The 12,745-nt window shown below is 46.1% G+C and overlaps 1 protein-coding gene across 5 annotated transcripts in view; it reads right to left on the bottom strand.

Annotated features, from left to right (window-relative positions):
- NDRG4 (NDRG family member 4) overlaps positions 1-12,745 on the bottom strand; it is a 196,488-nt gene that overhangs the window by 159,026 nt on the left and 24,717 nt on the right. For 2 of the 5 annotated variants that reach the window (XM_068260618.1, XM_068260621.1), the window contains exons 1-3: positions 11,065-11,140; positions 6,557-6,648; positions 521-565 (exon numbers count right to left, since the gene is read on the bottom strand). In XM_068260618.1, the coding sequence (XP_068116719.1) occupies positions 521-565; positions 6,557-6,648; positions 11,065-11,113 (186 nt within the window). In that variant the 5' untranslated portion in view covers positions 11,114-11,140. Of the gene's footprint in view, positions 1-520; positions 566-6,556; positions 6,649-11,064; positions 11,141-11,190; positions 11,268-12,745 lie in introns of those variants that run through there. The other 3 variants (XM_068260622.1, XM_068260620.1, XM_068260619.1) reach the window with 2 other exon arrangements.

The raw sequence follows: 12,745 nt of genomic DNA, 5'->3' as shown, positions 1-12,745 counted from the left end.
TATACTGGGTGGGCCATTTATATGGATACACCTTAATAAAATGGGAATGGTTGGTGATATTAACTTCCTGTTTGTGGCACATTAATATACGTGAGGGAGGGACGTTTTTCAAGATGGGTGGTGACCATGGCGGCCATTTTAAAGTCGGCCATTTTGAATCCAACTTTTGTTTTTTCAATAGGAAGAGGGTCATGTGACACAACAAAATTATTGGGAATTTCACAAGAAAAACAATGGTGTGCTTGGTTTCAACTTAACTTTATTCTTTCATAAGATATTTACAAGTTTCTGACCACTTATAAAATATGTTCAATGTGCTGCCCATTGTGTTGGATTGTCAATGCAATTCACACACTGATAGCAACACCACAGGAGAAATGCTAGCATAAAAATGTGCATAATCTTGCATGAACTCGGAAATATTTGCATCTCACTGATCGTTCCCTAGTCAGCAGCTGACAAGTGCTGCATGCTGAGCTCTGCTCACACATCTCTCATGAACTCACAGTCAGGGACTCACCTTCCAGTCAGTGTCTGCAGTGGAGAGGAAAGTGTCAGCCGATTCCTGAAATCACAACAAAGGAACCGTTACCACTGCTTATAACAGGAAGATCCTGCAGAACAGCAATACTCACACTACAGTGTACACCATCTATCAGCAGTGTTCCCTGCATAGCATTCTGTACTGCAGTACTCAATAAATCACACGCCTTCCTCATCTGCACTGTACTATGACATTCTACAATATCCTGCAGTGCTCCCCTCCTCTGTGCTAGCCCACCACACTACTCCAAAGTATCATTCACTTACGCTATGTTCACATTATAAATCGCCAGCGCTATTTCAAGTGCTGAGCAATGTTTTGCGATTTCCCTACGCTTTATAAGTGCTTTTTGTAAGCGCTTTTGCAGAGCTGTTTTTTCACTTCCTGACGTCAGTCAGGAAGTGAACTCTTTCACCCGGGAAATGAATAAATACAATGTATTTATTCATAGAAGCGCTGGGGAAATCGCTATACAAAGCGCTTTTTTTCAAGCGATTTGCGATTTCCCATTACCTTCCATTACAGGCAAATCGCCTGGAAAATGGTACAGGCAGCGCTTTGGGGAGCAGATCGCTCAGATGAGAACGCTCTCATAGGGAATCATTGCACGAGCACTTTAAGGGCGGTTTTCAAAATCGCCAGCGCTTATAAAAATCAAAAAAATGGTTTAAGTGTGAAGAAGCCCTCACAGAGAGTCTATAGCAAGATAAGAACCCCTGGCAGGGCCGGTTTTAGAATTTTTGATGCCTGAGGAAAACTTGTGAGGATGTCCCGCTCCCTCCCCCCAAATTGGAATGATTGCAGAGCACCCAACAATTTGCACTGCATGTTATAGCTGCGGTGAGCCCCCCCATAAACACCCTCAGTATAGGTAGCCAGGTACTCTTCTTGTTTCTGCCTGGTGCTGTCCCCAGACTCCTGCCACCTGAGGAAGTCGCCTCACTTGGCATCATGGGCGGACCGGGCCTGGCCCCTGGAGGGTACTTACCTTTCATAAATTTTTTAATTAATTTTTTTTAATTAATTGCAGTATTTGTATAGCGCCTTTCTCCTGTCAGACTCAAAGCACTTGCGAGGCAGCCACTAGAGCGCACTCAGTAGGCAGTAGCAGTGTTAGGGAATCTCGCCCAAAGAACTCCTTACTGAATAGGTGCTGGCTTACTGAACAGGCAGAGACGAGATTTGAACCCAGGTCTCCTGTGTCAGAGGAGTGAAGCCTCTGGATCCTAAAGAGACTGTCCCATGCCGACCACACCGCTCTCTGCCGCCGTCCCAGTCCCGCCGCTCAGTATTCAGGCTGACCGCCGGGTCGGCCTTACTGCGGCTGCGCTGTCAATCATGGCCACGTGGGCCGTGGCGAACTGCGCAGGTGCAGCAGTTCTGCGCCTGCATACCGAGCAGCGAGACCGGGACAGCGGCGGGGAGCGGTCGGTGTGGTACAGTCGGCTGCAAGGGGCTGGAGAAAGCCCCAGGTGAGTAAAGCTCATTTGAGGTATTTTCCCTGCTGACTCCTTTAAGGGGTGAGCAAAGGGTTAAATAGGGACTGTAGTGAAAATACCATAATTAATAAAAATGCTTTTTTTTTTTTTTTTTTACAATAGTCATAAATTATTTAGTCAGTGTTTGCCCATCACAAAATCTTTCCTCTCCCCGATTTACATTCTGAAATTTATCACAGGTGGCAAAATCTTTAGTCCTGTCAGGTGCAGCTCTGTGGAGTGTTTGCTTCCGAGAATTCTGAAGCCAGTAAAAATAATGCCTGATCCACCAGAATGGTAAGAGAATTCCGCTTATGCTACGTACACACTTGCGATAACGATCGTTCGCTAGGAACGATAATTGAAAGACGAACGATACGGCAACGATAGGAATGCAACAATCATCATACACATTTTAACGATCGTTCTCGCAGGAAAGAACGATCAGAAGGAAATGTTGCGTACATATTTATATAAAATTAAAAAAAAAACACTAACATGGAGTTACAATAGATACAAATATATGATTGTTAACTTGAAAACAAAGCTTAATTGAAATGAGCAATGTAACAATCTTTACCTCCGCGCTACAAAGGAAGTACTGAAGCTGGGCAGAATTCCACGCAGGCGCATTGGCCCTTGTAACGATCGTTCTCGGCCGATGTCTGTACACACTATAGTTTTGTAACGATTGTCGGTAGATACGATCCGTGAGGTTGGATATTTCCATCTTCCCGATGTCGTTCTTTTGTCGTTCGTGTTAATGATCGTTGGGTAAAGTTTTTTTCCCCGATTGTCGGCGGAACGATCATTAATTAGCTGTTTCAAACGACCATAGTCCCCAGTGTGTACATAGCATTAGCTAAACAGCCTAGGCTAAATATTACTGGGAGGGCGGGTCTACAAACTAGTATACAGCAATATATAGATACAGAAAGTGTTTCAGATGCTGAAACCAGGAAAATTACTGTAAAAGTGGGTGTCCAAATCATTTACTGCATTCTACTATATGTCACTACAGGGCCTCTTTAAGCCTCGCACACACGCTGGTTGTTGGTCGAGAATATAGCGTGTGTATGGCGGCCCCCAATCTTCCCTGCAGCATTGTGGGCGATCCTGGGTGACAGATCATCTCGGTTGAGTGCAGACCAAGAGTATTGTTCATTTCCTTACCCCTCCTACTCCATTGTGTTCAGTGAGTTACCCCTCCTCCGCGCTCCCTAGCAACAGTACATGTCACTAGCCTGTAGGCTAGCGACACGTCTGTACAGCACTCCACCCGATCCCTGCCGGCAACAGTCCTCATACCTATATAGACACCTTTGCTGTCAATGTGCTACAGTAATGCTGGGCACATACTGCCACCTGTATGCCTCATATTAATTATGACAATTAGTTTCCTGGTCAAAAATCCCCACTAGAGATGGTCAGTGAGGATTCAGAGTTGATGTAAACTTTATGCACATATATGCAACTTGGAAATGAATCTGGCTGCGTTTCATTAGTCCGTAGTTTGACCAGCGGAGTCCTCAAATGCTACTTATTTATTTGAAATAACACTTTGCAGCTGAAATTTCCTGTTTTCAGAATGTGGTCATGTGATGAGGCGTTCCTATCGCGTTAGCGTTCACATTGGACGTTTTTGGAAGCATTTTTTTTCCCCTTCCCGGAGATTTCTGTTGGACATTTTTGGAAGCGTTTTTGCAGAGCGATTCCGTTTTTTCACTTCCTGACGCAAGTAAAACGCGGAAAGCGGACGGATCACCCTAATCTGAAATAGCGCATAGGAAAGCATGGTGTAAGCGCTTTCAGGGCGATTTTGAAAAATCGCAGGCGCTTAAAAAAATCCAAAACCGCCTCCAGTGCTAACGAGCTCTGAGAGGCAGTTTGGTGAGATGAAGGGAAGGTGAGGAAAGATGGAGAGATTGTGGTGAGTTCGGGCGTGTGGCTGGATATAGGAACATACAGTATTTGTAGTCAGAAAAGGATTAACCTAGAGCAATTTTCACATTTCAGCGCTCCTGCCATTCATTTGCCAGCAACTTTATCACTACTTCTCACAACACAATGATCTATATCTTGTTTGTTTCACCACCAATTAGACTTTCGATTTCTTTGAAATCGCAAACGCGCTACATGTACCATTTTATGAGCGCTTTGGTTCAATGGAAGGTAGAGGAAAATTGCAAAACACTTGAAAAAGCGCTTTGTATAGTGATTTCCCAGGCGCTTTTATGAATAAATACATTGTAATTATTATTTTTCGGGTTCAAAGAGTTCACTTCCTGACTCGCATCAGGAAGTGAACAAACGAATTGCTCAGCAAAGGTGATTTTCTAAGCGCAAAGTGCAGGGAAAAGCGTTTTTTAAGAAACCTCCACAAATCGCTCGGCGCTTGCGTTAGTGGTGGCGATTTATAATGTGAACATAGCCTAAAGGGTTTTTTTCCCAATATAGACCAGAGCAATTTTCACATTTCAGCGCTCCTGCCATTCATTTGCCAATAACTTTATCACTACTGATCACAACAAAATGATCTATACCTTGTTTGTTTCACCACCAATTAGACTTTCTTTGGGTGGTACATTAAACTAAAAATTATTTTATTCTAAACACATTTTAAAGAGGATAATAATAAGAAAAAAAAAAAAACTAAGGTTTTTGTTTTTACCCCTTATGGACCACTGGAGGCATTGGAGAGAGCTTGTATTCGGTATGCATGGTGCAGGCTGGCTGACGATGATGGGGTATGGGGCACTGGAGAGTGAGTGTATATGGCATGCATGGTGCAGGGTGACTGACGATGATGGGATATGGGGCATTGGAGAGTGAGTATATACGGCATGCATGGTGCAGGGTTCCTGACGATGATGGGGTATGGGGCACTGGAGAGTGAGTGTATACGGCATGCATGGTGCAGGCTGGCTGATGATGATGGGGTATTGGAGAGTGAGTGTATACGGCATGCATGGTGCAGGGTTCCTGACGATGATGGGTGTGGGGCATTGGAGAGTGAGTGTATACGGCATCCATGGTGCAGGGTTCCTGACGATGATGGGGTATTGGAGAGTGAGTGTATACGGCATCCATGGTGCAGGGTTCCTGACGATGATGGGGTATGGGGTATTGGAGAGTGAGTGTATATGGCATGCATGGTGCAGGGTTCCTGACGATGATGGGGTGTGGGGTATTGGAGAGTGAGTGTATATGGCATGCATGGTGCAGGGTTCCTGACGATGATGGGGTGTGGGGCATTGGAGAGTGAGTGTATACGGCATCCATGGTGCAGGGTTCCTGACGATGATGGGGTATGGGGTATTGGAGAGTGAGTGTATACGGCATGCATGGTGCAGGGTTCCTGACGATGATAGGGTATGGAGCATTGGAGAGTGAGTGTATATGGCATGCATGGTGCAGGGTTCCTGGCGATGATGGGGTATGGGGCATTGGAGAGAGAGTGTATATGGCATGCATGGTGCAGGCTGGCTGATGATGATGGGGTATGGAGCATTGGAGAGTACGTGTATATGGCATGCATGGTGCAGGGTTCCTGGCAATGATGGGGTATGGGGCACTGGAGAGTGTATACAGCATGCATGGTGCAGGGTTCCTGACGATGATGGGGTATGGGGTATTGGAGAGTGAGTGTATACAGCATGCATGGTGCAGGGTGGCTGACGGTGATGGGGTATGGGGTATTGGAGAGTGAGTGTATACAGCATGCATGGTGCAGGGTTCCTGACGATGATGGGGCACTGGAGAGTGAGTGTATACGGCATGCATGGTGCAGGGTTCCTGACGATGATGGGATATGGGGCATTGGAGAGTGCGTGTATACGGCATGCATGGTGCAGGGTTTCTGACGATGATGGGGTATGGGACATTGGAGAGTGAGTGTATATGGCATGCATGGTGCAGGGTTCCTGGCGATGATGGGGTATGGGGCATTGGAGAGTGAGTGTATATGGCATGCATGGTGCAGGCTGGCTGACGATGATGGGGTATGGGGTATTGGAGAGTGAGTGTATATGGCATGCATGGTGCAGGGTTCCTGATGATGCTGGGGTATGGGGCATTGGAGAGTGAGTGTATATGGCATGCATGGTGCAGGGTTCCTGACAATGATGGGGTATGGGGCATTGGAGGGTGAGTGTATATGGCATCCATGGTGCAGGGTTCCTGACGATGATGGGGTATGGACCATTGGAGGCATTGGAGAGTGATTGTATACAGCATGCATGGTGCAGGCTGGCTGACGATGATGGGGTATTGAAGAGTGAGTGTATATGGCATGCATGGTGCAGGGTTCCTGATGATGATGGGGTATGGGGCATTGGAGAGTGAGTGTGTACGGCATGCATGGTGCAGGGTTCCTGACGATGATGGGGTATGGGGCATTGGAGAGTGAGTGTATATGGCATGAATGGCGCAGGGTTCCTGATAATGATGGGGTATGGGGCACTGGAGAGTGAGTGTATACGGCATGCATGGTGCAGGGTTCCTGGCGATGATGCGGTATGGATCTGGCACTCACCATCTCGGTGTCCTGCCCTCTCAGCAGGGGCTTCTCTTCAGGAAAACGCAGTTCACTCATTCCTGTAATATTCAACTCTGGAAGCAGCAGACCTGTAGATAAGCACAAATAATGTCACCATCTGCTCGTCACTGCAGGGCTAATGAGTCTGAGGACTTGGCAATATTCACAGGAAATGTGGTGTTCACATGCCCAGTCTTAAGGGACCACTATCACAAAAGTCATAAGATTTCAAATACTTGTAAACGCATACAACTAAGAAGTATGTTTCTTCCTGAGTAAAATGAGCCATAAATTACTTCTCTCCTGTGTTGCTGTCACTTACAGTAGGTAGTAGAAATCTGACAGAAACAGCGTGTTGAACTAGCCCATCTCCTCATGGGGGATTCTCAGGGTTTTCTTTCAAAAGCATTTAGTGAATGGCAATTGCTCCATTCAACTACCAATAAAGTGTGCAGCCAGCAGGGAAGCTGGCCAGCATCTTTGTATAGATCATTTTCAGGGAGAGTCTTGATAAAGAATAAAGTCCATGCTGAGAATCCCCCATGAAGAGATGGACTAGTCCTAGACCTGTCAGTTCTGTCAGATTTCTACTAACTATTGTAAGTTGCAGCAACGTAAGAGAAAAGTAATTTGTGGCTCATTTTACTCTGGAAGTACCATAATTCTTCTTTGTATATGTTTACATGTATTTTAAATTCTACAATTTTTCAGGACATTAGTCCTTTAAAGGACAGCTGTAGTGAGAGGGATATTGAGGCTGCCATATTTATTTCCTTTTAAACAATGCCAGTTGCCTGGCAGCCCTGCTGATCTATTTGGCTGCAGTATTGTCTGAATCACACCAGAAACAAGCGTGCAGCTAATCCTGCCAGATCTGACAATAATGTCAGAAACATCTGATCTGCTGCATGCTTGTTCAGGGGCTGTGGCTAATAGTATTAGAGGCAGAGGATCAGCAGGACAGCCAGGCAACTGGTATTGTTTAAAAGGCAATAAATATGGCAGCTCTCACTTCAGTAGTCCTCTAATAACCTGTAGTATCACCTCTAGAATTGCAGTGTTCGGGTTGGAGTTATAGAAAGGTTCGGTCATATGACACATGCAGGTATATATGGTAAACAGCTGGCAATGGAACAGATTATGAATCCTCTCCACCTTGAACCGTCAGAAACATGAAAGTGCCACCAGCCGGCCGTCCCACCCATCTCATACACACGCTAATGCGTTCGCGCCGCACAGGTCACCAAAGGGCAGACGACGTGGCACCGGTCTGTGGTATTACAAGCGAAAGGGAAGGAAATGTTTTCCGATCACCAAATCAGCTTTTATTTCCATGTGTCATCTGTGCGGCAAACACAATCCAGTAACTAAATAAAGGTGATTTTTCTTATTTTATTAATTGCTTCCCCTATTCTTCCGGACACCAGAGAGGTTTAGGCTCGGAGTCCAATGTGAGCAGCGCTTGCGCTTTGTGTAGCGTTTTTGTCAGCGCTTTCCGGCGGTGAATTTAAAGCGCTGTACAATCTACCGCAGGTGGTTGAACCGCACACAGGATTTGCGTAAGTTCAGTAATAACTACCGGCTGGTTCTCTAATCCCTCCCTGAGCTCCGTGTCTGCCGCCTTTCCTGCAAGGGGGTGGGGCTATGTGCCGGAATGCAGCAGACATGGAGCTTGGGGAGGGGTTAGAGACCCAGTAGGTGATTAAAACTTTATTAACAAGAGGATCTTTGCTCATAAAATCGCTGCAAAGCTGCTTTTGTTCTCTGGTTGAACTCGATGGACGTATGTCTTTTTTCAACCAAAATAACTATGTAATAGTTCAAAGGTGATTTTGCTGCGTTGATATAATTTTGTATTGGAGAGCAACCGCTTTTCAGGTCCCGCGATTGCAATCTGGCATAATCGCAATTACGTAGTGCTTTTTGGCATCGCCGGCAACTCCAAAGCATCTGAAATCACCCTTTGTGAATCCCAGGCCTCAGAGGTGAAAAGGAATGAGACCCTTGAGGTTGAGTACTCTTTGGCCAGAAGCACATTTTTTTTTTTTACTGATCTGTGAAAAGCGTTATCTGACTCTATTGTGTGCAATAAACTTTCAGATTATTATTGAGTCGTAGTGACTCTTTGAGTTCTACAGCAGAGGTAAGCCAACCACACCTCTCTTTTTTTAAAGGAAACAAGAGACGAAAAAATAAAAAAGATTTATACATACCTGGGGCTTCCTCCAGCCCCATACGCGCAGATCGCTCCCACACCGCCGTCCTTCTCCAGCTCCGGTACTGGGCCCCGTCACTTCCTCCAGTCATGGCCAGTCTGCGCAAGAGGAAGTGTGCCCTCTATGCATTTCTCTGGCGGCCTCCTGCAGACATCTGTTCACCCGACCAACGATCTGTTCAACACACCCTTGATGACGCAATAGCGCAACCGGTCGCGGGAGCAGATGCAGGCGGATTGTTGGTGTCCTTATGTTGACTCCTGGCGATTTTCACTGATCGGGTCCCTGTTGCAGGGGCCTGGAAGTTAGTGAAGATTTTTATGTACTTTTATGGATGGAACTGCTTTAACCTTAAACGGTGTACACTTAGAATCTTTTATACTTTGCTTTTATATAACCATATTGCTGGTGAGTAGCGGAAGTGACGCTGCGGGAGGAGGTGTTAAATGACCTGTGCCTACTTCATTAATACCTTATTATAACCTGGGTCTCATCGATCCTGGGGTAAGCCGGCACTTTGACAGGAGTTTGATGATGATTTGAAGATTGGCTTTAAAGCAGTAGGATCAGCTATACTATGCCAGGGGAAAAAAACATATATAAGTAGATAAATACTTGATCTACTTACATAACACATGTATTGTACTGTCCACATTTTGATTTCAGTGAATGTTATATAGTAAATGAGGAGAATTCTGTTCCTGGTGGGGGCCATGTCTTTTGCCCACAGTTAAGGCTAAATCCTGATGTCATTTCTTCCCTTTACTTTTTTCTTGTCTCCTCCAATCGCTGAGTCACCTCAGCCTTGCTTACAAACACAAGTGAGCAGGGGATCGTGTTTCAGATAAGCAGCTAGGAGGGGAAATAAATGGAAGAGGAGGAATATATTACAGATAAAAAGAACCCCCAGCATACAACTGTTTTGCCAGCTGATGGCAATAGCAATTAAAGGGCCAGTGTTCCTTAAGTATGTGATAACTCCAAATCATAACAGCAATCAAAGTTTGGAAAGTTTTGAATGCAGGATTAGCATCTTTATCACTTAATACGCTCAGACCAGTTGCTGTTGAAATTTGATTTTTATGGCGACAATCCCACTTTAACTAAGCCTATGTTCTTTGAACCATCAACATTAGCATTACAAGGTCTCTTTAATAATCTAGAAGGCCATTTTGTTTAGCCAACTCAGTTTTGTTGAGATTCTTGGTACCTTGCTAAATTATCCATTTCTTTAAAGTTCTAGTTATACCTTTACCTCATTCGGGCTGAATAAGTCTTGTTGTAATAAGTAGTTATAGGCCTCCGAAATGACAAAAAAAGAAAACGTATAGGTTGAAAGAATACATTACTGTATTTTACTCTAATTAACCCAAGACCTGAATAAAGGTAAACTTTCACGGACATGATAAGGTTAAAAGTGGATTGAAAATGCGTAGCTTAGTAAACCTCAATTTTGCTACTTTCAACCTTTCAAATTGTCGTAGACAGAAATGTGTCTCACGTCGTGGATGGGCAGGTGGTCAGTACGGCGAGGACCTGTTCTCACGTTGTGGATGGGCAGGTGGTCAGTACGGCGAGGACCTGTTCTCACGTCGTGGATGGGCAGGTGGTCAGTACGGCGAGGACCTGTTGTAAAACAAGCGTAAGCGTTGCCTCTAGCAACTGATTAAATCACACATGTCTTCTCTCCTGACTGCTGGTAAACGGTACCAAGCGTGATGGGCAGCACAATGTACATAAAATCAATCCTAAGCCATCCACGTTGGATATAATCTGTCAGGCAGGATAAACGTCCCTCAGAGAGAGAGAGAGGACACGCCGTGACATCCAAAGAGACAGTCCTGAGTGGAGATAGCGTATCTCAGGAGAGACACTCGGTCTCCGGTGTTGCTGACTCACTGTCACATCTCAGCGAGGTGCGAGTTACGTAGCTGCTGATTGGAAACTGTGAACTTTCAGCTGCTAAATTTTCCCCTGACACAAGTTACAGCCAGACAGCATCCAGAATAACCGCCATGGAAGATCTGCAACCAAGGCGGCAGTATCCCCCTCATCCTCTGCAGGCCACCCCTCATCCTCCTCAGCATCCCCTACATCTTCAGTGAAGTCCACCTTGTTCATTTGACCCATCACCTTGGTCTATCCCTCATCTCTGGCCTTCCTATTCTGCCTACTCTCATCTCTTGCCAAACTATGTGTTCATTTCAGCTTCCTAATGCATCACACCCCCTGAACCCCCACTGCACCCCTCACCGCAACGTTTCCAGCCCCCCTAGTTCCTCACTTTACCCATTCTGTGGCGGAAGACCTCCACGGAGTCTGTGTGAAAGTTGTGCATGTCTCCAGTAATGGCAGCTGCAGTAATTTCCCTGAAATGCTGCAGACACAGTGACGACTGTCTGCTCGGGCACTCACCTCTCTCCTCCCCGTTCCACAGAGCCATCAGAGAGGAAAACATCTTCTACTATCTGCATGCAGTGCCCTGACACTCCTCCCTCCCTAACGGCCGACTACACCCATCCCTTTCATTGCCAGCTTCACCCTCCGCCCACCTTCTTACCATCTGATACTGTTCCTCCTTATCTGCCCCACATCGCCAAAACTCTACCCTGTGGTACCGTCTACCCCTTCTACCACCTGCAGGTTCAGCCCTGACATTGATACCTCCCTCATATCTGACTACATCCCACCCTTTCACTGCCAGCTTCAAGCATTGACTACCTCTACCCAGGGCAGTTTCTAGGCTAAATTGCACCCAGGGCAAGGGTGTAAAAATGCGGCCCTCCCTTTCCCGTAGATGCCCGCAATATAGGTTAGATAGGTAGGTGCCCCAAGTATAGGTTAGAAAGGTAGATGCCCGCAATATAGGTTAGATAGGTAGGTGCCCCCAGTATAGGTTACAAAGGTAGATGCCCGCAATATAGATAGATAGGTAGGTGCTCCCAGTATAGGTTAGATAGGAAGGTGCCTCCAGTATAGGTTAGATAGGTAGGTGCCCCCAGTATAGGTTAGATAGGAAGGTGCCTCCAGTATAGGTTAGATAGGTAGGTGCTTCCAGTATAGGTTAGATAGGTAGGTGCTCCCAGTATAGGTTAGATAGGTAGGTGCTCCCAGTATAGGTTAGATAGGTAGGTGCTCTCAGTATAGGTTAGATAGGTAGGTGCCCCCAGTATAGGTTAGATAGGTAGGTGCTCCCAGTATTGGTTAGATAGGTAGGTGCCCCCAGTATAGGTTAGATAGGTAGGTGCTCCCAGTATAGGTTAGATAGGTAGGTGCTTCCAGTATAGGTTAGCTAGGTAGGTGCTTCCAGTATAGGTTAGCTAGGTAGGTGCCCCCAGTATAGGTTAGATAGGTAGGTGCTCCCAGTATAGGTTAGATAGGTAGGTGCCCCCAGTATAGGTTAGCTAGGTAGGTGCCCCCAGTATAGGTTAGATAGGTAGGTGCTCCCAGTATAGGTTAGATAGGTAGGTGCCCCCAGTATAGGTTAGATAGGTAGATCTACCTTCCTACCACCTAATCGGCCTCATTAGCAAGAAGGAGGAGCAGGCCTACCGCAGCGAGATAGAGAGGATCTGCAAACGGTGCAAAGACAACAACCTTGTCCTCAATGCAGCCAAGACTGTCGAACTGATTGTGGATTACAGGAAACTCCCTCATGCCCTCCCACCAGTCTGCATTGGGGAGACCGAAGTCACCAGGGTACCGTGTGTTCGGTTTCTAGGCACCACCATAACCAGCGACCTCAGATGGGGGCAAAATACCACCAAAACCCAGAAGAGTGCCCAGCAAAGACTATTTTTCCTGCGGCAGCTGAAGAAATTCGGCATCCCACGGGAGCTGCTCACCAGTTTCTACTCTGCCACAATTGAGTCCATCCTGTGCTCCTCCATTATTGCCTGGTATGCAGGGGCAACAGCTAGTGACAGGTATAAACTACAGAGAGTAATAAGCGTGGCAGAAAAGATCATCG

The sequence above is a fragment of the Hyperolius riggenbachi genome, chromosome 11, assembly GCF_040937935.1.
Source record: "Hyperolius riggenbachi isolate aHypRig1 chromosome 11, aHypRig1.pri, whole genome shotgun sequence".
Classification (NCBI taxonomy): Eukaryota; Metazoa; Chordata; class Amphibia; order Anura; family Hyperoliidae; genus Hyperolius; species Hyperolius riggenbachi.
The sequence above is the reverse complement of the archived record's forward strand: the minus strand, read 5'-3'. Positions and strand labels throughout refer to the sequence as shown.